The sequence below is a fragment of the Staurois parvus genome, unplaced genomic scaffold, assembly GCF_062004578.1.
Source record: "Staurois parvus isolate SC_StPar_1 unplaced genomic scaffold, SC_StPar_1.0 ptg000552l, whole genome shotgun sequence".
In the NCBI taxonomy this organism is placed as follows: Eukaryota; Metazoa; Chordata; class Amphibia; order Anura; family Ranidae; genus Staurois; species Staurois parvus.
Window position 1 is genome coordinate 1,491,623 of NW_028318348.1, and position 25,393 is coordinate 1,517,015.

At 42.4% G+C, this 25,393-nt stretch overlaps 1 protein-coding gene across 1 annotated transcript; it reads left to right on the forward strand.

The window, feature by feature from the left end:
• Positions 1–299: 299 nt before the first annotated feature.
• LOC149451007 (vomeronasal type-2 receptor 26-like) lies at positions 300–24,742 on the forward strand. Its single transcript, XM_089691151.1, has 5 exons — positions 300–425; positions 10,990–11,745; positions 18,984–19,211; positions 20,833–20,956; positions 23,622–24,742. The coding sequence occupies exons 1-5, from the start codon at positions 300–302 to the stop codon at positions 24,530–24,532; spliced, it is 2,145 nt and encodes a 714-aa protein (XP_089547277.1). The 3' UTR covers positions 24,533–24,742.
• The last annotated feature ends 651 nt before the right edge of the window (positions 24,743–25,393 follow it).

Here is a 25,393-nt window from a genome sequence, read left to right on the forward strand (position 1 = left end):
CGCAATTGTCATTCAAAGTGTGAGAGCGCTGAAAGCTGAAAATTGCCCTGGTCAGGAAGTGTCCGGTCTGGAAGTGGTTAACTAACTTCTATCAAAATCTCAATATTAATGACCACAACATTACATTAAGTTGGAATACTAATAAGGAAGCAATTAATTTTTTGGATATCTGTCTATTTAAAGTAGGATCAAAGATCCATACAAAAAATTATTTTAAATCTACGGACAGAAATGCTTATATTCCCACCCACAGTTGCCACCACAAACCATGGATCACTAATATACCAAGGGGACAATTTATGAGGCTGAGACGCAATTGTACCAGCATAAAAGACTATCAAGATCAAAGCAATGTCCTGACTAAGAGGTTCATTGAAAAAGGGTACAAGAAAGAACTAATAGAGGCAGCAAGAGAAAAAGCCGAGGTACTGGACAGAGATCATTTGTTGAGAGATATCAAACCTAAGAAAAAGGCTGAGGACAATACTATATCCATGATATTACCTTACAATAAACAACACAGAGATATACAAAAAATAGTTAATAGACACTGGGATGTATTGAAACTAGACAAGGATCTGAAAAATGTATTAGCAGAAAAGCCTAGATATGTATATAAAAAGGCCCCTAATATTCATGATAAGGTGGTCAGGAATATTCTTAACCCACCTCTCACTAGTAAGAGTATTACGTTCTTTTCAGGTACTGGAGTTTATAGATGTGGTAGATGCTACAGCTGTCTAAGAACGAAAAATAACCCAAGATGCAGAAAGGAATTCAGTAATCCGATTAATGGCCATACATACAAGATTAAACAATTCATCTCATGTGACACGAAGGGAGCCGTCTATGCTTTAAAGTGCCCATGTAATAAAATCTATATAGGGAGAACCAAAAGACCGAATAAAAGACCGAATAAAAGAACATGTTCGTAATATTATAAAAGGATTCAAGTATCATAATGTACAGATACACTTTCGGCAATATCATAAACAACAAGTTGATGATCTGGAATTCTGGGGTATTGAAAAACACAACACGCATTGGAGGGGCGACAATATGATTAGGGAAATCAGTAAGAAAGAATCATATTGGATTTATGAAATGAATAGTTTAGTCCCTAATGGTTTAAATAAAGAATTTGATTTGTCATGCTTTTTAAGTGATTATTAATTGTAGTGACTGAATAGGAGGGAGCCATATCCAATCAGATATAAAACATACTGGCATTTACACCACATTGTGGACATGATTGTTGATAGGCTAATATGTTACCTAATTGATACAAATGAGGCACAGTCAGTATGTATATTTTTATATAATGTTGTATTTTTTCTATATTTTATTAATATATGTGTGAAATGTTTCTATATATAGAATAATGTTGTATTTTTCTATATTTTATTAATATATATATGAAGTTTTTTTTATATACAGAATCATTTTTTATATAATTTTTTAAATATAATTTTTCATATAATTTTTCATATAATTTTTTGTATATTTCTTATAAGTACCATGGAAATTTTATGGTTAATTCTTATATATAGGAATTATTATTTTTAATTATTGTATGGCAATAAAGTATATATTTTTTATTGTTACATTGTACCTAAGATGGACTATACACGCCGTTGGTAAAGCCGCAGATGGCTGTGACAAACACAGTATCTATTTCAACATTACTAAATACACAGTGGATGTGTATTTTAAGTAAAACTAGACCCCAAAAACATGGCCGTGCCCTGGACCTCTCCAGCAAAATGGTGCCCAATCACACTATATAAGGAACGCAGATCAGGTGACAGTTACACATCATCCCCCAGACGAAGCTACACAGTCCCTGTGGCGCAACGCGTTGGGGAGGGGCAGTGACGTCACCGCACATCTGATACGGCGAGTATTGACGGCGTGGGGTACACACCCTCTAGTCCGATCTTCACCACAGCCAGCGGCTCTTTTATATTGAAAAGCGATATGTTACTGATGACATGTGAGTGTAATATGGAAGCAGATTAAAGTCTTGATTTATCTCTGGGATAAGGCACCATATCTTCTTTCTTTTCTTGCATGTACTTTGCGAGGAACACTCAGTTGTTGAAATAAGGAGTGGATCAAAGGAGGGATAATCCCTCACAGGCATACAGGCTAATTACAAAGCTGCAAGATTGAAGCATACCATTTATTGGAAGGAGAGTATCATCTCATTTGGTTGGAACACTCTAGCACTTTTGCATTTGGGACTTGAGATACTAATTATTATTTATTATTTATATTTTATCTTTATTTTTATTTATATATATCTCACTATGAATTACCACTTGGTTCACTGATGAATTAGTGGCACATATATATAAGTATTGCACATTGAGTAATAGTTCATGGTAATATATTTTTTATTTTTAAGATACCAATAATGTTAATTTTTATACATATATTATAAGCACTGAGCACTTTTTTAGTTAGTATTAGAGCGCGGTAATTATTTAACCAGTTGATATTAAACGCACACCTTGGGAGAGTGGGCCAGTTAACCAGCGATCTAATACATTTATTTGTTGGCACATCCGGGTGGCTCACAAGTATATTAGTTTAATTAGTGGAAGAATAGTGCCCCATCATTGGTGTCAGTGGAGGAATAGTGCCCCATCATTGGTGTCAGTGGGAGGAATAGTGCCCCATCATTGGTGTCAGTGGGGGGAATAGTGCCCCATCATTGGTGTCAGTGGGAGGAATAGTGCCCCATCATTGGTGTCAGTGGGAGGAATAGTGCCCCATCATTGGTGTCAGTGGGAGGAATAGTGCCCCATCATTGGTGTCAGTGGAGGAATAGTGCCCCATCAGTGGGAGGAATAGTGCTCCATCATTGGTATCAGTGGGAGGAATAGTGCCCCATCATTGGTATCAGTGGGAGGAATAGTGCCCCATCATTGGTGTCAGTGGAGGAATAGTGCCCCATCATTGGTGTCAGTGGGAGGAATAGTGCCCCATCATTGGTATCAGTGGGAGGAATAGTGCCCCATCATTGGTATCAGTGGGAGGAATAGTGCCCCATCATTGGTATCAGTGGGAGGAATAGTGCCCCATCATTGGTATCAGTGGGAGGAATAATTTCCATATAAAATAAATTATTTACGTTCAACCAACACAGAAGAATCCTATCTACATTTTTTTTTTTTTCCTATTTGCCGAGAGCAAATGAATGTGCACTTTCACTGGGAAATGGCTATGTGTGTTCTTTCTGAATCAACACCTATAACTACTCTCCACTAACCTTGCTGTAGTGAGAGGCTGGGTTATCAATCATCTCCATTATTGGCTGCTCGAAGCTTCAGACCAAGGTCAAAGGCAACGTAGTTATATAATTAAAGGTTTGTTGGGTAAGGTATGTCTTTTGCTGATGACACAAAGGTGTGCAATAGGGTTGATATCCCTGGAGGTGTCTGTAATTTGGCATTGCTGGAAGATTGGTCAAAAAAGTGGAAATTGCAGTTCAATATTTCTAAATGTAAAACCACGCACCTAGGGAAAAAATCCCTTCAGAGAGTACGACATTGGGGGTACAGAGTTGGCCAGCACTACAGAGGAAAAGGACTTGGGGGTACTTATTTCAGATGATTGCAAAATGAGCAAACAGTGTGACCAGGCAGTGGGGAAAATAAACAGAATTCTAGGATGTATCGCTAGTGGGATCATCAGCAGGAGGAAGGAGGTCCTGATTCCCCTGTATACAATGCCTTGAACAAGTATTCATACCCCTTGAAATTGTGTCATGTTATAACCAAAAATGCAAATGTATTTTATTGGGATTTTATGTGATAGACCAACACAAAGTGGCACATAATTGTAAAATGGAAGGAAAATGATAAATGGTTTTCAAAATTTTGTACAAATAAATATCTGAAAAGTGTATTTGTATTCAGCCCTTTTTATTCTGATACCCCTAACTAAAATCTAGGGAAACCAATTGCCTTTGGAAGTCACCTAATTAGTAAATAGAGTCCACCTGTGTGTAATTAAATCTCAGTATAAATACAGCTGTTCTGTGAAGCCCTCAGAGGTTTGTTAGAGAACATTAGTGAACAAACAGCATCAGCAAGGCCAAGGAACACACCAAACAGGTCAGGGAAAAAGTTGTGGAGAGGTTTAAAGAAGGGTTAGGTTATAAAAAATATCCCAAGCTTTGAACATCTCATGGAGCACTGTTCAATCCATCATCCGAAAATGGAAAGAGTATGGCACAACTGCAAACCTACCAAGACATGGCCGTCCACCTAAACTGACTGTCACGTAACTGATCGGAGGCTGTAAGAGAGAGAGGGCCCCCCTTACGGCTAAGTGCAGTGCGCCCCTGGGAGTGGAAACAGGAGGTGCAGCGCCTAAAGAAGCACGGGTTGCCAGTGGTGTTGCTGCTTGGAAATGCCTGATGAGATGGAACCCGTGGATGCTCCAGTTGAAGGATGCGTTTCTCCAGAGAACACGTGGATCCCGGAGGATGGGTAGAGTAGTCAGTAGCCAGAGCCAAGATCAATATGGAACAGCAGACAGGAGCAACGTCAGGATCAAGCCAGGGTCAGACACAAGAGTAGTAGCAGACAGGAGCAAGGTGAGGATCAAGCCGAGATCATACACAGAGCAGCAGACAGGAACAAGGTCAGGATCAAGCCGAGGTCATACACAGAGCAGCAGACAGGAACAAGGTCAGGATCAAGCCGAGGTCATACACAGAGCAGCAGACAGGAGCAAGGTCAGGATCAAGTCGGAGTCATACACAGAGCAGCAGACAGGAACAAGGTCAGGATCAAGCCGGGGTCATACACAGAGCAGCAGACAGGAGCAAGGTCAGGATCAAGTCGGAGTCATACACAGAGCAGCAGACAGGAACAAGGTCAGGATCAAGCCGGGGTTATACACAAAGCAGCAGACAGGAACAAGGTCAGGATCAAGCCGGGGGTTATACACAAAGCAGCAGACAGGAGCAAGGTCAGGATCAAGCCAGGTCAGTAATGGGTAATCAGCAGTAGACTCAGGAACAGGAGGGGCTGATGATAATCCAGCAATCACTGAGCAGAGCTGCAGTCTTTATAAAGGCCACTGAGTGTCAGCAATTAGTGCACCCTGCGTGTGCTGGTGTGTTTTTGTGCACAGGAATGTTTTACTACGTGTTGCCCGCCTATGCACTTGCGCACTTGCGTGAATTGGCGTGGCCATATTGCGCATTGGCGCATTTGCCCGGGCTTCCTCGTCTTTTCCTCTGACACTGACAGGATGGGCAAGGAGAACATTCATCAGAGAAGCAGCCAAGAGGCCCATGGTAACTCTGGAGGAGCTGCAGAGATCCACAGCTCAGGTGGGAGAATCTGTCCACAGGACAACTATTAGTCGTGCACTCCACAAATCTGGCCTTTATGGAAGAGTGGCAAGAAGAATGACATTGTTGAAAGAAAGCCATAAGAAGTCCCATTTGCAGTTTGTGAGAAGCCATTTGGGGGACACAGCAAACATATGGAAGAAGGTGCTCTAGTCAGATGAGACCAAAATTTAACTTTTTGGCCTATAAGCAAAACTCTATGTGTGGTGAAAAACTAACACTGCATATCACCCTGAACACACCATCCCCACCGTGAAACATGGTGGTGGCAGCATCATGTTGTGGGGATGCTTTTCTTCAGCAGGGACAGGGAAGCTGGTCAGAGTTGATGGGAAGATGGATGGAGCCAAATACAGGGCAATCTTAGAAGAAAACCTGTTAGAGTCTGCAAAATACTTGAGACTGGGGTGGAGGTTCACCTTCCAGAAGGACAATGGCCCGAAATATCCAGCCAGAGCTACAATGGAATGATTTAGATCAAAGCATATTCATGTGTTAGCATGGCCCAGTCAAAGTTCAGACCTAAATCCAAATGAGAATCTGTTGCAAGACTTGAAAAATGCTGTTCCCAGACACTGTCCATCCAATCTGACAGAGCTTGAGCGATTCTGCAAAGAAGAAAGGTCAGAAATGTCCCTCTCTAGATGTGCAAAGCTGGTAGAGACATCCACAAAAGGATTTGCAGCTGGAATTGCAAGGAAAGTGAGTCCTACAAAGTATTGACTTCGGGGGGCAGAATACAAGTGCCGCCACACTTTTCACAGATTAATCTGTAAACAATTTTGAAAACCATTTATCATTTTCCTTCCACTTCACAATTATGTGCCACTTTGTGTTGGTCTATCACATCAAATCCCAGTAAAATACATTGACGTTTTTGGTTGTAACATGACAAAATATGGAACATTTCAAGGGGTATGAATACTTTCTCAAGGCACTGTAGATCTTTAGTTAGACCTCATTTAGTATACTGTGTCCAGTTCTGGAGACCTCATTGATAAGATAGAACGAGCCCAGAGATGAGTTACAAAAATGGTGAAAGGTCTAGGGCAGCGGTTCTAAACCTTTGGGGGTCGAATGAGCCTTTCACAGGAGTCGCCTAAGACCATCGGAAAACAAACACGCTGCTGGAGGAGGAGTAGAGAGGTTGTCCGGTCAACGGGTCCAGTGTCTTCATTTCCCTGGACCGCGATGTGTGGGCGGGATGACAAGCCGCCCCTGTCATCTGGCCACACCCCCGGGATCACTCAACAGCTCCACCTCCTTGCCGGTGATTGGCCGCCGGAGCTGTAGCTCAGGAGAGGCACACAGGCAGCCAATCATCAGGGAGGAGCCGAGCGGCAGTGCGAAGGTCAAAGGAGATCCAGTGAGGGAGCTGCCGAAGTGAGTGAAGAGGAGGAGAAGGAAGACAGCTGACCGGTAAGTGTGTAAGTATGCTGGCTGTAGATGGGAGAGGGAGGGAGCGAGCCCAAGCTGGAGCCCAGGCTGGAGCAGGGGTCAGCAAGGTAAGTATCATTGGTGTCAGTGGGAGGAATAGTGCCCCATCATTGGTGTCACTAATACCAATGATGCGGCACTATTCCTCCCACTGACACCAATGATGGGGCACTATTCCTCCCACTGACATCGACGATGTGTTACTATTACTTCCACACTGACACCAATGATGGAGCACTATTCCTCCCACACTGGCACTAATGATGGGGCACTATTCTTCCCCCACTGACACCAATGATGGGGCACTATTCCTCCCACACTGACACCAATGATGGGGCACTATTCCTCCCACTGATACCAATGATGGGGCACTATTCCTCCCACTGACACCAATGATGGGACACTATTCCTCCCACTGATACCAATGATGGGGCACTACTCCTCCAATGGACACCAATGATGTGGCACTAATCCTACCACTGACACCAACAATGGGACACTATTCCTCCCACTAACACCAATCCAATGATGGGCACTATTCCTCCCACACTGACACTAAAGATGGGGCACCATCATTGGTGTCAGTGGGAGGAATAGTGTCCCATCTTTAGTGCCAGTGTGGGAGGAATAGTGCCCCATCATTGGTGTCAGTGTGGGAGGAATAGTGCCCCATCATTAGTGCCAGTGTGGGAGGAATAGTGCCCCATCATTGGTGTCAGTGTGGAAGTAATAGTAACCCATCGTTGGTGTCAGTGCGAGGAATAGTGCCCCATCATTGTCAGTGCACGGATCTCTAATATGAAGAGGTGGAGCCTAAATAGGAAGGGGTGGATTTTACAGATGAAGAGGTGGGTCTTAAACAGGAAGGGGTGGGACAAATTTAGATGCGGGGGGTGCCCGATTTTAGTCTTGCCTAGGGCAGACCAAAACCAAAATACACCATTGCATACACCCCGTACAAATACAGGTGTATGTGACAGTGTTGGCGCCATAATGTACTTATGTGGACCAGTCACACATGTGTAAAGAGCAGCTACTGTGTAGAAAGCAGCTGCTGTGTTGAAAGCAGCTACTGTGTTGAAAGCAGCAGTATTGGAGGTAAAATGACACTTCATGAATTATAATTACTGGGTAAATGGTTTACTGTTGTTATATTAAGACTGTTACCCATGCTACACCATGCTTCATAACAAAATTTCATTTATTTGTAATTAGAAATAAATATTTCACAATATATAATTACATATTGTTTTTGTGATTAATCACTGTGCTTTAATTATGTTCAATTTGTAACAATGAAATACATCCTGCATATCAGATATTTACATTACGATTCATAATAGTAGCAAAATTACAGTTATGAAGTAGCAACAAAAATAATTTTATGGTTGGGGTCACCACAACATGAGGAACTGTATTAAAGGGTCACGGCATTAGGAAGGTTGAGAACCACTGGTCTAGGGGATAAAACATATCAAGAGTGACTTCAGAAACTTAACATGTACAGTCTGGAGGAAAGAAGGGAAAGGGGAGACATGACTGAAACCTTTAAATACATCAAGGGGATGAATAAGGTTCAGGAGGACAATATTTTCAACATGAAACCAAAATCAAGAGCATGGGAACATGACCTTAAACTAAGTGGAGGATAGTTCAAAACTCATCTCAGAACGTACTATTTTACTGAAAGAGTAGTTGATGCTTGGAATAAACTTCCAGCAGAGGTATACTCAATCAACACTAAATAGCCTCAAACATGCGTGGTACAAGCATAGATCTATACTCGGATAAAAAAAGTTAACACCCCCCCAAAAAAAAACAAAAAAAATCCACCCCCCAAAAACAAGATTGGCATACTTGATGGGCCACTCTGTCTTTTCCTGATGTCACTTTCACCAAAATTCACTGCCCACAATTCAGCCAAATCCACCAGTTGGAGGTAAATGTCAATTTTGTGTTTGATGCTCGTCCCTGTTAAATAAGGAGGAGTTTCTATTCTAGTCCCTTCCTTCAATGTATCAAGTTTTGTAATACAGCAACTTTAACACTGAATATAAATGGAAGTTTATGTAATCATCCACTTGTTGCGATGGTTTGTCAAGAAAAAAATTCACGTTTTGAAGCCCAACTCCAGGGTCAAAAATCATAAGATACTAAAGCTAGCTTAAGAAATTAAAAAAATAAGATTTTGATGTGTTTTAAATTAAAATAATTTATCTTTATAGCCCAACTACCCAAACATTTATACATCTTCTCATTTTCTTCTATGCCATTGATGAAATTAATCAGAGTCCGGATATTTTACCAAATATCACATTGGGTTGGCATGCATTGGATTCAAGTATTGATACGAGAATGGCTGTAAGAAGTGTTTTACATATTTCATCTGGACCAAATAAAACAGTTCCTAATTATTTCTGCATGGACCATGGACAGTTGGCTGGAGTTATTGGAGATCATCATTCCACCACAACAGTACCAGAGGCTCAAATACTTGGTGTATATGGGTATACACAGGTATATTTTTCCTAATAATTGGTTGGGGTACAAAGATCTGCTTTGCAGGGGGAGGAAACAGCCAGATCGCTGCTCTGTGTACAGAGACCTGTGTGTTTGATAACACAGGACTCTGCGCTGTGATTGGCCATAGCCGACCAGCAGGTCTCAGCCATAAATCAATGGCTGACCCCTGCTGACAAAATCGTGCTGCGTCCAACCACAACGCGGGTCAGCAGGCGGTATGTGCGTGCACGTCCCAAACCTGGAAGCAAGCTTACAACATTTATTTACATTTCTGAGCCTCCAACTGCCTACTCTACTGTGATTGGGCATCAACCAATGCCTGCTGTACTTTTGCGGACATCGGCAGCTAAAGTACATTGTATCAGTACATCGCTCTGCTTGTACTAACCCTGGAGGGTGCTGCGTGCCCCCCTTGCACCCGCAGTGTCCACCGGACACAGCAGAATGTGGATCACATGACCACAAACCACATGATCACAGCTTTGCTTCTGTTCCTGGACAGCTGTGATTGGTCCCAGCTCTCACATTGTACATGGGCCAATCACAGCACCCTGTACCATGTGACCAGGTGGAGACAATCACAGATCACTGCATTTTGAACTGTCATGAACTTATAGCGGAGCTCCACTCAATAGGGGAAGTTCTGCTTTAATGCTTTGTCCTGTGTTAAGGATTGGCACCTCTGTGGAGCGGGGAGGGAGGGAGTGCCTGAATTTGAATTTCCCACTTCCGGTGCGATCTTCTAAGGTAAGTGGAAGTTGCCCTCCCTCCCTGTAGTCTTCTGGGACACGTGACAGGTCCCAGAAGACTACGGAACCATTCACAAAGTGCAGCGCTAGTCGCGCATGTGCAGTGGGCACCCGGCTTTGAAGCTTTTGTAGATGCTGGCTTTTATTTATTTTTTTATTCAACTGGAACTCCATTTTAACCCATTCATGATGGATCAAAGAAACCATTGTATTGCAGAACAATACTCTTTATTGCTCCTGCAATACAAAATGTAAAAAAAAAAAAAAGAGAAAATCCCTGATTAATGTGTATGTACAGTATATGTGACCTTGCATCATATCATATATATTAATACAAAACTTAGTCTGTAATGATATTATCAAAGGAGAATGAGGTTTGTCAGTGTAAGGAACCCATACACCTCCAATCAGATGAGGATACCTAGAGGAGTGAGGTGGCCTGACCACACATATCAAGAAGTCTATAAACAGATAAATTAACAGGTGATATGGAGACACACAGCTTATCCAGATTTTTGTCATAGATATATACATTGAGGGAAACAAATCATACTGTTGGCAGCCATCATCACTAGTCTGTGCAAAGAGTGATGCTGTGGGTGGGGCCAAGCAGACTCATCCAATACAGGCTGTCTACAGAAAACTAGAGGAGTGGGCGGAGACAAGACCAATCACCCCGTACAACCAGAGAGAGTAGCAGTGACCAGTCTATATAACAGGAATCCTGCAGAGAGGCAAAGTGCAGGTGTAGTTTCATGCTGGATTCCTGCACAGACCTTCAAGAAATGCACAAAGAACTGCAAGATTCAAGTAAGAATGGCTCTTGTATTTAGACAATATATGTGTTTAGCATAAATTTCCATGCTAAGATGTTTGGAGAATATTGTATTTTATTCTGATGATTTTCAGATAAGTTTTGGAGCGATGGACTACTCTCTAACCAACAGACACATTTATCCACATGTGTTCAGAACAGTTCAAAATGATCACATCCACAGTACTATAATAACTGAAATCCTAAAACACTTTGGCTGGACCTGGGTTGGGATATTGGTGTCAGACGATGATTCTGGGGAGAATGCGCTTCAGAGACTAACCAAGTCCATGACAGACAATGGAATTTGTGCTGCCTTCATAATTAAATTGGCATCTGAAAGTTCTGCCAATCCAAATTTTTCAACATCCAAAACTTTACAAAATTCTAAAGCAAGTGTGATAATCGTGTGCGGATCCTATTCTGACTTCTTTTTTGTATTTTTGATACATAATAAAAAAGAGCTCTTTGACAAAACCTTCATATTTCCTCCATCTTGGACCTCCGGTTATTTGAACGAAGACACAGATTTTCTGGAAATTAATTGTAGCTTGGCTATAGAACTTTCTGTGCAACGGACTATAAGAGCTGAGGATGTTCTTCACAGCATTCAAAAATACCCCAAAATTGCTCATTTACTGAATTTGCCATTCATTAAGCATTTCTTTGTAATGAATGGCACGAGTGGAGAAAATGAAACTGTAGAATTTGGTGAACCCAATAGAAATAAATTCCTGTCCTCGGGTGTGGCTACATATGTGTACAATGCAGTAGAAGTCTTGGCTAAAGCTCTGCACAATAGGCATTTATTTCTAAAATGGAAGTATGGAGAAGAAAACATTGATTACAAGGTGAGAAAGTGACAACGAACCAATCATTTTAAATGCTTTTCTATATAACCACTTGATGACTGTAACCTCTGATCCGAGATCTCCTCTGTAACAAATGATCCCAGAAGCAAAAAACATTACATCCCTCCCAGGTTCAGAGCTGTCATTCCCCAGCACCTGAAGCTGGGTAAGCAGCTAATGAAGCACAATGTGTACTTGATCTGCTACAGTGGAAAACATGGGTGACATTGATCTTTCCATAAGGAGAACCTAACCTGCCTATACCATCACATAGGAGGCTTATTAGCTAGAGTTAAATATAAAAAAAGGTTACAAAAGTAAATTGTAATAAAAAAATTAAAAACCTGTGAAAGCACCCCTTTACCCAACACCCACACACTGGGTACACATGTATGTGAACAGCAATTGTCACACACACGCAAGACATTGTTGTGAATATCGGAGCAAGAGCAATAAAGGCTGTTAAAGCATTAGCTATGGGCAGTTTGGGGTACTGTAGTTTTTTGCCAGTGCATAGGCACTTGTTTACCCAACACAACCCAATATTTTATAATCCCCCCCCCCCCAAAAAAAAAAAATTATTACATTCTGCCTGCATGTACTAAAATTTAATTTAATATATTTTTCCCTGAAGATATGTTTTTGATCAACAGTTGCCCATATTTCATGTAACATAGAAAATTACATCTGCCACTATTTTGTTCTACAGAGCCCTTGCTTTCAGAAAATATATACTCGTTTGGGTGTTTAAAGTAATTTTCTATCAAGACATGCAAATTTCAATATTTCTGTGAAAAGTAAAAAAAGTGCTTCCACTGACATGAGCCTCCTTTCTAGGAATACCTTGTTGCCGGGTAATTTACCTACTTACCACCTAGGCAACAAATGCATGCACAGTCTATCTGCAGTATAATTTCATGAAAGTAATGACTCTTAAATGGTTCTGCCAAACATTTTGGGGTTGGTGGTAAGCAGGGGTCCTCAAACATTTTAAACAAAAGGCCAAATCCCTGCCCATCAAATTGTTGTGGTCATTGGAAATTAGAATTTAAAAAATGATCTGGTGTCTGAGGTCAGTGATAGTAATAGGTGCAACTGTGTCAGTGTTTAGAAGGAGTAATATATATCAATCAATGTGTCAGTGGTTAGTGGAAGTAATATTTGCCCCAGATTTAGTGGGTGTAAACAATGCCAATGTACTTACTACTCTTGTGTTGGTGAGAGTAATAAATATATCTGTATTGATAGTAGTAATGCATTCCCCTTTGTCATTCGGGGTCATAAATGTCTTGGCATTGGTGGTCAGTAGAAGAAATTAAAACCCGTGTGTCAGTGGCCAGTGGGAGCACTAAATACACCTGTACCAAGGGTCAGAAGAAGTAATAATTTCCTGTGTGTCAGTAAGAATAAATGTGAGGGAAGGTAGGCAGCACAGAACACACAGAGTAGATGGCAAACACACAAAGATTTATTTAGGCAAACAGATGACAGTTACTGAATAGGGGAGTTTGCAGGGAGGGTGAGTACACCAGTAAAGGGCGACAAGGAGGGACCAACACACTGAAAGTCCAACACCGAGAACCAAGGAAGAGTCTCTGTAGCAATTGTAATCCACCAGGGGGGCGGTGTGAGTCTCTGTAGCAATTGTAATCCAACAGGGGGGTGGTGTGAGTCTCTGTAGCAATTGTAACCCAACGGGGAGGTGGGGGGTCAGCACAGGAACAGTTCAAGTAAAGCAGGGAGAGAGCATGTACTCATGGATCCGACAGGGTGCCTGGTCTTCCACTGGGGGTCTCTGGATCTCTGGCAACTGGTAGGCAACTCGCAATTGCTCCCCTAGGCTGGGGGTCTCTGGATCCCTGGCAGGTTGCAGGCAGTCCCGCACTCTCTCCCCTAGGCTGGGGGTCTCTGGATCCCTGGTGGCTTGCAGGCAGTCTTCCCCTGCTCTGGGGGTCTCTGGATCCTTGTTGAGTAGCAGGCAGTCTTCCCCTGCTCTGGGGGGGTCTTAGGCAGGCTTAGGTCTCTGCAGAGTCTGGCCATGAAGGTCCTGCCACAGCTGTCCACAGTCTCTAGTCATCTCCTGTACTATGTCCGCAGTCTCTGGTCATCTCCTGTACTATGTCCGCAGTCTCTGGTCATTTCCTGTACTATGTCCGCAGTCTCTGGTCATCTCCTGTACTATGTCCGCAGTCTCTGGTCATCCCTTGTACTATGTCCGCAGTCTCTGGTCATTCCCTGTACTATGTCCGCAGTCTCTGGTCATTTCCTGTACTATGTCCGCAGTCTCTAGTCATCTCCTGTACTATGTCCGCAGTCTCTGGTCATCTCCTGTACTATGTCCGCAGTCTCTGGTCATTTCCTGTACTATGTCCGCAGTCTCTGGTCATCTCCTGTACTATGTCCGCAGTCTCTGGTCATCCCTTGTACTATGTCCGCAGTCTCTGGTCATTCCCTGTACTATGTCCGCAGTCTCTGGTCATCTCCTGTTCTATGTCCGCAGTCTCTAGTCATTCCCTGTACTATGTCCGCAGTCTCTGGTCATCCCTTGTACTATGTCCGCAGTCTCTGGTCATTCCCTGTACTATGTCCGCAGTCTCTGGTCATCTCCTGTACTATGTCCGCAGTCTCTAGTCATTCCCTGTACTATGTCCGCAGTCTCTGGTCATCCCTTGTACTATGTCCGCAGTCTCTGGTCATTCCCTGTACTATGTTCGCAGTCTCTGGTCATCACCTGCAGTATGTCCACAGTCTCTGGTCATTCCCTGTACTATGTCCACAGTCTCTGGTCATTCCCTGTACTATGTCCGCAGTCTCTGGTCATTCCCTGTACTGTGTCTGCAGTCTCTGGTCATCTCCTGTACTGTGTCTGCAGTCCACTGGTTCAGATTATTTTATTTCTTGTTTTTCTCCTCTAAAACCTAGGTGCGTCTTATGGTCAGGTGCGTCTTATGGAGTGAAAAATATGGTATGTCCACATCCCACCAATATATAAAACAAGAAAGATTTTGTAGCAAAGGGACTGTAGGAAGGCATACATTTAGTGAGAGAGGCCAACAAAAAGAATATATACCAGAAACCACCAAGTTTATTGTCCAAAATTTAAAAAAGACATAGCAGTGACCACATCCATGTAATATACCCAGATATGATTCACATCTGTACTACAGAGAACATTCCGATTTTTACAAAGAAGGTTCACACAAGAATGTCAACGTGTTTTGAAAACACTCTTTCTTCATCAGGAGAGCATGTGAACACATATGTTGTCCAAGAACACGGGTCATTGCAATAAAAACAATGTCATAAAACCTTGTTCTGGAGAGTCAGCATACATGATGAAGCAGCAGGGAGCATATAAAGGACTGTAAATTCACACATGTGACACCAGCAAATACCATAGAATATCACCCATATACAGTAAGTGGGGTGAGTAGGTGCATGAATTGGTGTCTATGGGTGCATGCTCACCATATAGTAGTGGGACACGACAATCATATAGGAATACTCTGCCCAGCACCCACTGCCACTTAATGCCTCCCTTCCTCCATTTTGCCATAAGAAAGTCCTGTATGTGAGGCCTTTTCTTTTTTTCCCAAAAACACTTTATTAGTAGAAGAATATCACGAGAGCATACAGAGCATATACAGTTAAATATCTCAGTCAGAACATAGTCATGACATGTAGCCTCCCGTATCGCAGACGGGACTAATTGTAAACTGTAAAACATGACAATGTGGGGTAGAGCAGTACATCAAATATACATGTATATAAGTGGATATATCTATGTAGTAGTATGTTGTCACGTCTTGGAAATCTGCACTTTATAATGCAGAGACGATATGAAGCTTAAAATATGGAAGGCATTGGATGTTATGAAAGTCATGGTTTACGTAATTATAGCTTGAATGTATGATATAGTTGAAATTAGTCATATCTGTATAAAAGTGAACGCTCTATCTGGTTGTTGCAGAGAGAATTATAAGATGGTATGACAGGTGTGAGAAAAGAGACGTCGGAAAGAAGAGCAGTAAGAAAAAGAGATGTAGGAAGAGATGGTGGGGGAGAGAGAGAAAAAAAAAGGGGGGGGGGGAATTCCCCCCCTTCTCTTCCTCCCCCCCCCCCATGTTGTATGAGGGAGGCTGGGGGTAAGGGGTTGCACGACAGTAGCGTGTATAGGTAATAAAAAGCTAAAACGGATCACATCCCTTAGTATTAGCTTAGCCAAAAAGGTAATAATAAAGTTTAGAGCATGTTACTTGCATGAACCGACAGTGGGCTAACACAAGGGTCAGAAACCCCGTAAAGTATGTCATGATAAAGCACTACATCCCATCCTTATGTGTGATAAAAGTGTCTCCGGCGATCCGGGTATTCCCCACTACAGCATTGTATTAGGAACTTTAGTCCGGGGATATAGATTGATCATTTACTGTTAGGTGATAGGTTGAAGAGGATTTGAAATGACTCCAGCATGACTATGTTTTCCTAAATCTAGAAATCAGTTCCTCCATTTCCTCAGTTTTGTCGGTCCTAGCAAACCATTCTCGTACAGTGGGAACATGTGTTGAGCGCCAGTGTACTGGGATACATTGCTTTGCAGCATTTACCATGTGCATGGCGAGAGACTTGCAGTATGTCCGAAATGGAAGATGTGAGGCCTTTTCATTGCAGCAGTTGGTTTAGGGCAACCAGTGGGCCATGGTTTGAGAACCAATGTATTCAAGGAATACAGAATGTTCACTGCACACGATGAAGCCACTGTATACTTATTGAATACCAATAAAAATGTATAGGAAATAAAGTAAATAACATTTTTGATTTTTTCATAACACAAAATAGCTAAAGTTAATGATTAGCATGAATTTTCCCATTCCATTCCCTCCACTGTATTGTGATCTTTGATGAAATTAAAACCTTGGGACCTTACTTTTTCTGGCTCCTTGTTTGAAATACATTCCGCAGCTTCATTAGACACTAGACTGACAAGGTCTGCTTAGAAGGTGTGAGTTGGGATTTTGTATTTGACCCACACACGTATGAGGGCCAGTTTAGACAGGAGCCAAATAGGTCACTTGGATGCCCTGAATGCAAGAGGAAACCCACACAAGCAATGTTCAATACTGCACAAAGTCAAGATTTGAACCAAGAACCCCAAGCAGGGCTGTGGATAAGGGGTACCACCAGTCCTCCTGTATGGGGCCCAGGAAACTGGATGAATCAGATGTGGGCAGGGAGGGTGTAACGAACGCGGCGTCAGACTCCTGACCTTCTCACCAAACTCATGACCGAATGACTAGCCAATCTAAAACCGCGATGTCACGTGTGTAATAATGCCACGCCCAGCTGCACCCTGCACAACGATTTTCCAGGTAATTGGACCACAATCGATTTACCGGCATCCTGGGAGCGATTGTTACTGGATCAGGTTAATTATGCAATTAACCCTTTACACTGCCACCAACTCCTTTTTGTATAGACAAAGAGGAAACTTGGCAATCTCAGCAATAACACTATAATGGTGGGATAATCGTCTGTATAGCACAGTCACCACAGACCGGTTATACAGAGGGTTAAACAAACACAGTAGTGCTCTTTTAGAGGCAGGAATTCGTAAACTGCATTAACGAGCTATAAAATACAGTTTCAACACTTTCAGAAGGAAAGATTTATTACTAAAAGGTCAAAAGGGTGCAATAAAAATATTTACAGAAAAAAGATGTAACCAATATATATATAAATATACAGAGAACAACAGCACAGCAAAGAGGTAACAGAAAGGAGGTTAAAGGGTTAAAGTACTTGCCAATAAGCCTTGGGTTTGCAGATCAAGTTTCGGAGCAAAAGGGCATGTCTCCCAGGTTGGTTCTGATGTTAAAAGGGAGAGTTCTTCAACTTAACTCTCTTAGGCCTGACAGCCCATTTTGTAGTTCCCCAGCAGGGGGTGTCTCTAAAGCCAAAGACCAATGCTTCATTTAGAGAGGGAAGGTCTGGGCGTAGACCTAAACTAAAGCCAAAATCTCTTGTAGTTCATATTTTGGCTCATAACTTTTCCTATGCACAAGTGACATTCCACCCGCGGGTAGATTACTATGCAGACGCATCTGAGGAACGGTTAGATATGAAATATGAAATACATATTTGAAGTGTTCAAGAGATGTAATTTTCTGCTGTCCTAGGTATTCCAGTCAGGGAGTGTGACCTATCAAACTGTGTGTCTTCTCGTGGCCAATCTGAAGATATGTAAGTCTCTCATATTCCAAGATATGAGACATAGGGGAAAAATGGATTTCAAAAGTGTTCTCTAGTCTCTACTCCTCTGGAATGTGTTTGAACTCAGGGGAAGGCTTGGGTTATCTTTTTACGATCTGCTAGATTGCACAGGTTCTTTGGACAGCGAGGCCCTAGCTCCCTTGTGGGTTTTATAGCTCGAGGCGTCCTGCTGTGCTCTGGCCTCCTGTGACACTGCCAACACACACACACAACCAGATGTCACTGTGGCTCTCAGAGAGGGAGACGGAGAATGAGGGGGAATATGTTTGTACAAGATGGAGGATCCTTTGCCAAGATGGAGATTGGAGCCAAAATGGTTGAACCGCGTCCATCTCTGTGGGCATTATTGCTACAGAGGGTGATGGTGGGGGGGCAATTACTGGAACCCATGAATGGCTCTCTCTGCAGCAGTTGAAAACTTCTCCTCTCCCTTCCGCTAGCTTTTAGCTGCTGCAGTGAAAGACATACAGGGGATCAGTTCCAGTGATTGCCCCCCCCCTTGGCTGCCACCCATCATCCTCCCTGTGCACCATATGTTTCCCCCTTCTGCCTAGGACCCCCCTGTGTGCCTTCACCCCTTGTGTGCTGTCTGCTTCTCCTTCTCACCAACAGCTGCAAGCACACAATAGGATCCTTCAGGATGGATATCGGGGGAAGTGTCCGGTAAATATGTCACATTTACCAGCCTCTTCCTTATCTGAATGAACACAAGTGTTCGGTACCACTCGCTCACTGTGCTCATTTATAAACCGAAGCATAGTAAACTGTGTTTCTTTTGGGAAGGACCCTGTCAGGTTGGCTGTATGGGGCCCCGTGGTTTCTAACAGCTGCCCTGGCTGCAAGGAATACATGCTAACCATTAGGCCACTGTACTGCCCCTATGAACATTTATTTCCATAAAGTGAGCATATTCTTTCATTTTAAAATGGTATTCATTGATCTTGTTTGTATTTTTTTCTAATATACAGTCAAAGCAGAACATAAAAGAAATGAGATATTCACTACAGCCAAATGAACTCATGTCTTATTTTGATGAAAATGGGGAACAAATCAGCCACTTCAAGATAACAAACAAATTAATTATCAATAGTTTATATAAAGCTGATGTGGATGTTGGAAATTTTACCCCATTGGCACCAGAGGGTCAGCAACTCTTCATCAATTCACAAGCCATAACGTGGAAACACAACCACCAGGTATGCCTGTTTATACTCATTGTTATATGGAGAACTAGCAAATGGATATAAACAAAGTGTAGTAAAAGTGTTGAATGTACAAAAGAGCATGTGACTCTTGGTAAGAGCTGCATGAAAGAGAAGGACATTTTACAAATGGAAAACTGTCTGCTATTTGTAATAGACGGCTTATTGCTCTATGCAGTACTTGTTATTGGATGGAAGAGAACCTGTCCTGCTTCCCCTTGACATATTTTTGGAAATCATTTACAGATTTAGAAGAGTTTTTGGTGTGTCAGCTAAATCATCAGGGAATGCCAAATCAGGGCTTGTGGGGCGGGTTTGGCTGATTAAGATTTTTTTCAAGTCTTTTAAAAGGGTGAGAGAACGATAAAATACACTAAAATACCCCCAAATACCTAACAGTGTAAAGTTTCTTAACATTTATAAATATGGTATTTTTTACACCTAAAACATCTCCACTAATACCATACTACACCCAAAAACAAATGAAAAGACACGCAAACAAAAACAAAGGAAATGCTCTGTTTTTTGTGTCTTCCCAGCAATCCTGTTAGTGACAGCGATTCTTGTTGCTAAACCACTGTATCACAAATAGCAGCAGCATTGCCAGCCTGCTGTTCAGGTTCACCTTTGGGCTGCCCATCAGGATCAGGATTAGGATTAAGAATCTTGTAACAGCTGATAAAACTGTATACAGTGAAACACGATGCAAACATAAAAATGGATTAAAGTGATTCTTCTGGGGTCCAAAGCTTGTGCTCTTGGCTCCTCCTCTTCTCCATGTGCCATAAGAGAAAGCCGCGTCCTATGGTGGCCCCCATGCGGGCTCAATCCCTAGCCAGGCTGTGTGTGTCTATAGACACACAGTGTGACTTGGGCCCACCTCCTGCTCCCCCATCACTGGTTTTGATTGATAGCAGCAGGAACCAATGGCTTCCGCTACTGTCTTTAAGTCCAGGAAGGAGGGAGAGAGACGGCAGCCCCTCTGCTCTCAGGCACAGTGCTGGATCAAGACTGGGCTCAGGTACTGTAAGTATTTGATGTGGATGAGGGGGGGTGACAATAGAAGGTTTTTATCTTAATGCAGAGAATGCTTTAAGGTAAAACACCCTTCATCCATTACAACCACTTTAGAGGTTTACACTTTTCAATTATTTTTCACGGTCAGTGAATCATATAAACTTGTTATAAAATATTTTTGGGCCTGAGTCCCTTCCAGCTAGTTGATCTATTCAGAACACCAGCTAGGATACATACAGATATCAGTGATACCTTTTTATTAATACTTATTTGTTGTTCATATGTTTACCAGACCTTCCGAATATTGGAAATAATTGGCATTATACTGGTATATTATTGAAGGATATTCCTTTGGATATTAGGAGTATCTTATAAGTGTTCTTATGTGTTCGGGTTGTGTCATAGAACTTTATATCTTGATGAATTTTGGATTTAAGGTTATTTGTTGTGGTCTTTATTGGTTATTTTCTTTTTGTGAAGCAAAATGTTTGTAACTGGTTCTGGGCCAGCATGCAGTGATGGTTCCGTTCAGTTTGGTTTGTGCTAACTGTATATTCTGCATCAACACTGAGATTATTGGTCTTTTCATTGTTTTCAGGTCCCGGTGTCTGAGTGCTCTGAACATTGTTTACCAGGAAGCAGAAAAAAGCTGAAAACAACAAAATATCCGTGCTGTTATGACTGCGTTCCATGTTCAGAAGGAGAAATATCTAATGATACCGGTATATCTGGTTCCTGCTCCGTTTATACAAATATAGACAGTGTTGATGATGGGGGTGTTGGTGATATTAATCAAGATGATGATGCATACAGATGTATATACTATATCTATAGTCTGCATTTCACTTTTCTGGTCCTTTTCATTGCAGTTGCTCTTTAAGTGATTTTCAAAATCTACCAATCAGGGGCAGACTCACCATTTGGGCACTTGGCATTGTCTAAAGACCCGTGTCCAGTAGGGGGCCCCATGACTGTGTTGCCAACCGTCCAGAGCTGACTCATGATATGGGAGCCCTGCTGCCTCTCAGCATATACTAGCCCAATCTGCAGGATTCTCAGGCAGCTCCACACCGCTGACTCTGTTCTCTCTCCCGCACTCCTTTGGGCATAACAACAGGTAGAAGAGTCATGAGTACACCCAGCTCTCAAACCCATCCAGGGGCGGACTGACAACTCATGGGGCCCCCGGGTAGTAGGGGATAATAGGGCCCCTGTGTCCGTGCCCAAACTCAAAAAAGCCTATGAAAAAGGTACCAGGGGCATCTCATGGGACCCCCTACTGACCCCGGGCCCTCGGGCAGTGCCTCAGTTTCCAAATGGTCAGTCCGCCCCTGCACCCATCCAGCCTGCCACTGTCTGCTCTAGCCATATACCTCTGTGATCCTTCCCGCGCTCTCCCCCCTCCTCTCCCTGTGCTTGGTGATAGAGGTAAAGGATGTTCCATCCAGCTACTGTCTCTCCTAGTCTTGCAGCCACAGCAGGGTGCCTCTCCAAGCCTTCCCACACTCCCTCCTCCTCTGTTCCAGCTCCATAATGGAGGTTATGCATTGTCACTGCACCTTCTCCTTCTTGGCATTCCAGCCATCATAGTGTATCTCCCCCACTCCATTCTCTGCATGCGTGGTGCTGTGAGTCTTCCTGAGCTCTTCCTGAGTCTTCCTGAGCCCTCAAACACCAAACTAGGAGAGGGGGCACATTATGAGCACCTGTCTTGTCCAGCAGTAGTCTGGTCTGTCATCACAATTCCTGGTCTTGCTACCCGCACACTTTTGCGCCTGTGATTTCTGCTGAGCTTTTCCAGGTAAAACAAAACTGAAGTGAGTGGTGAGTACATCCCGACTGGCAGTAAAATACTTTAGGAAAATAGAATCCTTGTTGGTGACTCTGAACTGTGCATGTGCAGGCTAGAGCCAGCCAAGTATAGAACTGTTGGGCTCAGTCTCAGATTAGGTAGTGGGATGTGGCTTATATTCACACGCGCCGCCACACAGGTAGAGGCCAAGCTTGGCAGGTCACCAATTGGCTGCCTCCAGACTGCACATGCACAGTTCAGAGTCACTGATGAGGATTTTATTCTCTGAAGTGTTTTGTGTATATGAAAAGGGGCTTTCTGGAGGAGCAGGACATAAGGGGGCACTAACGGGTACTCTGGAAGAGGATGTAAGGGGGCACTCAGGAGGTACAAACTTAGTACTCCCAGAGTGCCCTTATACATCCTCCAGCTTGTCCCATTATTGCATCCAGAGTGCCCCCTTATTACAGTATTACTAAGTCGACACTTTGGAGGATGTAAGGGGGCACTCTAAAAACACTAAGGGGGCACTCTGTAGGAGGTAGTATGGGAGAACTCTGGAGGTAATAACTTAGTACCTCCAGAGTGCCCCCTTTCATCCTCCAGAATGCCCGCTTGTTCCTTTATAAACATGATCCACTGAGCGCAGGTGCAATGCTTTGTGGGCTCCTGTGGGTAAAAATAATAAATGCACATTTAATTTCCTGGAAATATCAGGGCATTTATTATTTTTTCCTTGATGGTGAATTTAGTCTTTACATATTGATTGTCTTTGTTTACGATAGGAGTTGCTGTCATGTTTCAGCTTGTCAGTAAAAAAAATGTGCTCCTTCAGTAAATGTTTCATGTCTCATCAGTAACATAAGTCATCGGAGGTTGGCAACACAGACCCATGAGCAGGACCGTCTTTTTGCATGGGTACCCCTGGAGACAGTCCCCCTCCCAACAGGGGAGATTGTGTGTGAATAGAGTGGGTGATCAGTGCAACAGGTGAGAGAATGACAACTAAAACCATTTTTTTTCTTTCACTGCAGCAGCTGAAAGCCAACATCTCCTGCTCCAGCTGCAGCAGTGAGAGCCACAAAAGATGAGTTCCAGTTATTTCTCCCACCTGCTGCACTGACCTGAATTTCTCTCACTGCCTGGACCTCCCCTCCCATAGCACTGCCGGCTTTGAAGTTTGAAGTAGAAGCATCCAGATGAATCTTAAATATATGAATTCTACTGAGCTCTGTACCTCTACCTGTATGATTTGGCTTGAGAAAAAATGGAGGACTGCAAAATTGATAATATTTTATCCATTCTCCCATCTGCAGTGCATGCTTCAATGAAAATCTCTAATATGCTGCAACCTCCCTGCTCTTTATATATCCATATAAAGTATCCATAAAATGACATTGTGACAGATGATTAATAAATAGAATTACTTTTTTTCATAATAGTGCTGATGATCCAACAATCCTCTAATGGGTCAGTAGGATCCTGTTTGAGACTTTCATTACAATATTATGCGGAATGGGATAGTGTGCACATAATGCAGTTCATGCAGTAACTAAAAATAATCAATCAATTGTAATTATATGTTTTCCCCATAGACAGTGTAGGCTGCACGAGATGTCCAGATGACCAATGGCCCAATAATAAACAAGATCGCTGTGTGCAAAAAATAGTGGAATTTATTTCTTATCAAAATGACACCCTTGCTACAGTAATATTATTTGTGACTGTTTTATGTTGTGTAATAACTGGCCTTATATTGGGATTATTTGTTTATCATCGGACTACACCCATTGTTAAAGCTAATAACCGGAACCTGAGCTATCTCCTCCTGGTCTCCATCATGCTGAGCTTCCTCTGTGTCTTCTTGTTCCTCGGCCGTCCAGTAGATGTAACCTGCATGCTGCGTGTCACCTCTTTTGGTGTCATCTTCTCAGTTGCCGTCTCTTCTCTACTTGCCAAAAGTATCACGGTGTGTATTGCTTTTAAAGCCACCAAACCTGGCAGTTCCTGGAGAAAACGGTTTGGGACCAAATTGCCCAACTGTGTAATGTGTGGTTGTTCATCTATCCAAGTCATAATCTGTGTCACTTGGTTGTCTATTTCTCCTCCCTTCCAGGATCAGGACACTCACTCTTATCAGGGAAAGATCATCATTCAGTGTAATGAGGGTTCAGTTATCGGCTTCTACTCTGTCCTGGGATATATGGGGCTTCTGGCAGTTGTGAGCTTCATTATAGCTTTTTTAGCCAGGACATTACCGGACAGTTTTAATGAGGCCAAGTACATCACCTTCAGCATGCTGGTGTTCTGCAGTGTCTGGATTGCCATGATCCCGGCCTATCTCAGCACTAAAGGGAAAAACATGGTGGCTGTGCAGATTTTTGCCATTATGTCATCAAGTGCTGGACTTCTCTGTTGTATTTTTCTCCCAAAATGTTACATAATTCTGTTCAAACCAGAAAATAATACAAAACAATTAATTTTGCCAGCAACAAAAAACCACTAAATATGTATTTTTAAATGCTTATGTGTGTAGTTAATTCGGTTTTATGTGCTATTTGTGCAGCAGCTTGTTTCTGATAAGTTATGATGTCATGGTAATAACCTATACATTGTGTCTCATAAAGAGTCAAAAGAAAAGACAGATTATCAATAAATACAACAAAATACAATATCAAGTTTTTTTATGATCAAATGTAAAGCTCCACTAGTAGTCATGTAATAATAGACAAGTGATGGTATTTTTCTATTGTGTCTTCTGGACAAGAAGTAGTGGTCATGTTTTTGTGCAGAAACTGGTAGTCCGGGAATACCGCTTCATACTTCGTTGTAATACATGTACAGTATGTTTACAGCTTTACCTGCCAAGGTATTTGTGGTTCTGTTCAGCTAATCTTCACAGCTCTGCCCTACTGCACTGCCTGAAAATTGACCCTATTGCTTCCCGGTTCACCTTTATTACTTCCTGGATTATTTCCCTAATAATTGGACAAAGTTGATGATTCTGATCAATTTTAATTAATAATAATAATTCAAAATCAAATGTTTGGTTGGTTTGACGCCTTCAGTGAATTATAAAATTGCTTTCTACAAATCTCCTGATGATAAAGGAAAATCTGATGATAAGCAACATAAATATTATAAACAGCAGGTAGAGTACATGCATTACAACTACACTGTATTGCCAAAAGTATTGGGACACCCCTCCAAATCATTGGATTGAGGTATTCCAATTGCCTCCATGGACACAGGTGTATAAAATCAAGCGCCTAGGCATGCAGACTGCTTCTACAAACATTTGTGAAAGAATGGGTCGCTCTCAGGAGCTCAGTGGCTCCAAGCGTAGTACCGTGATAGGTTGTCACCT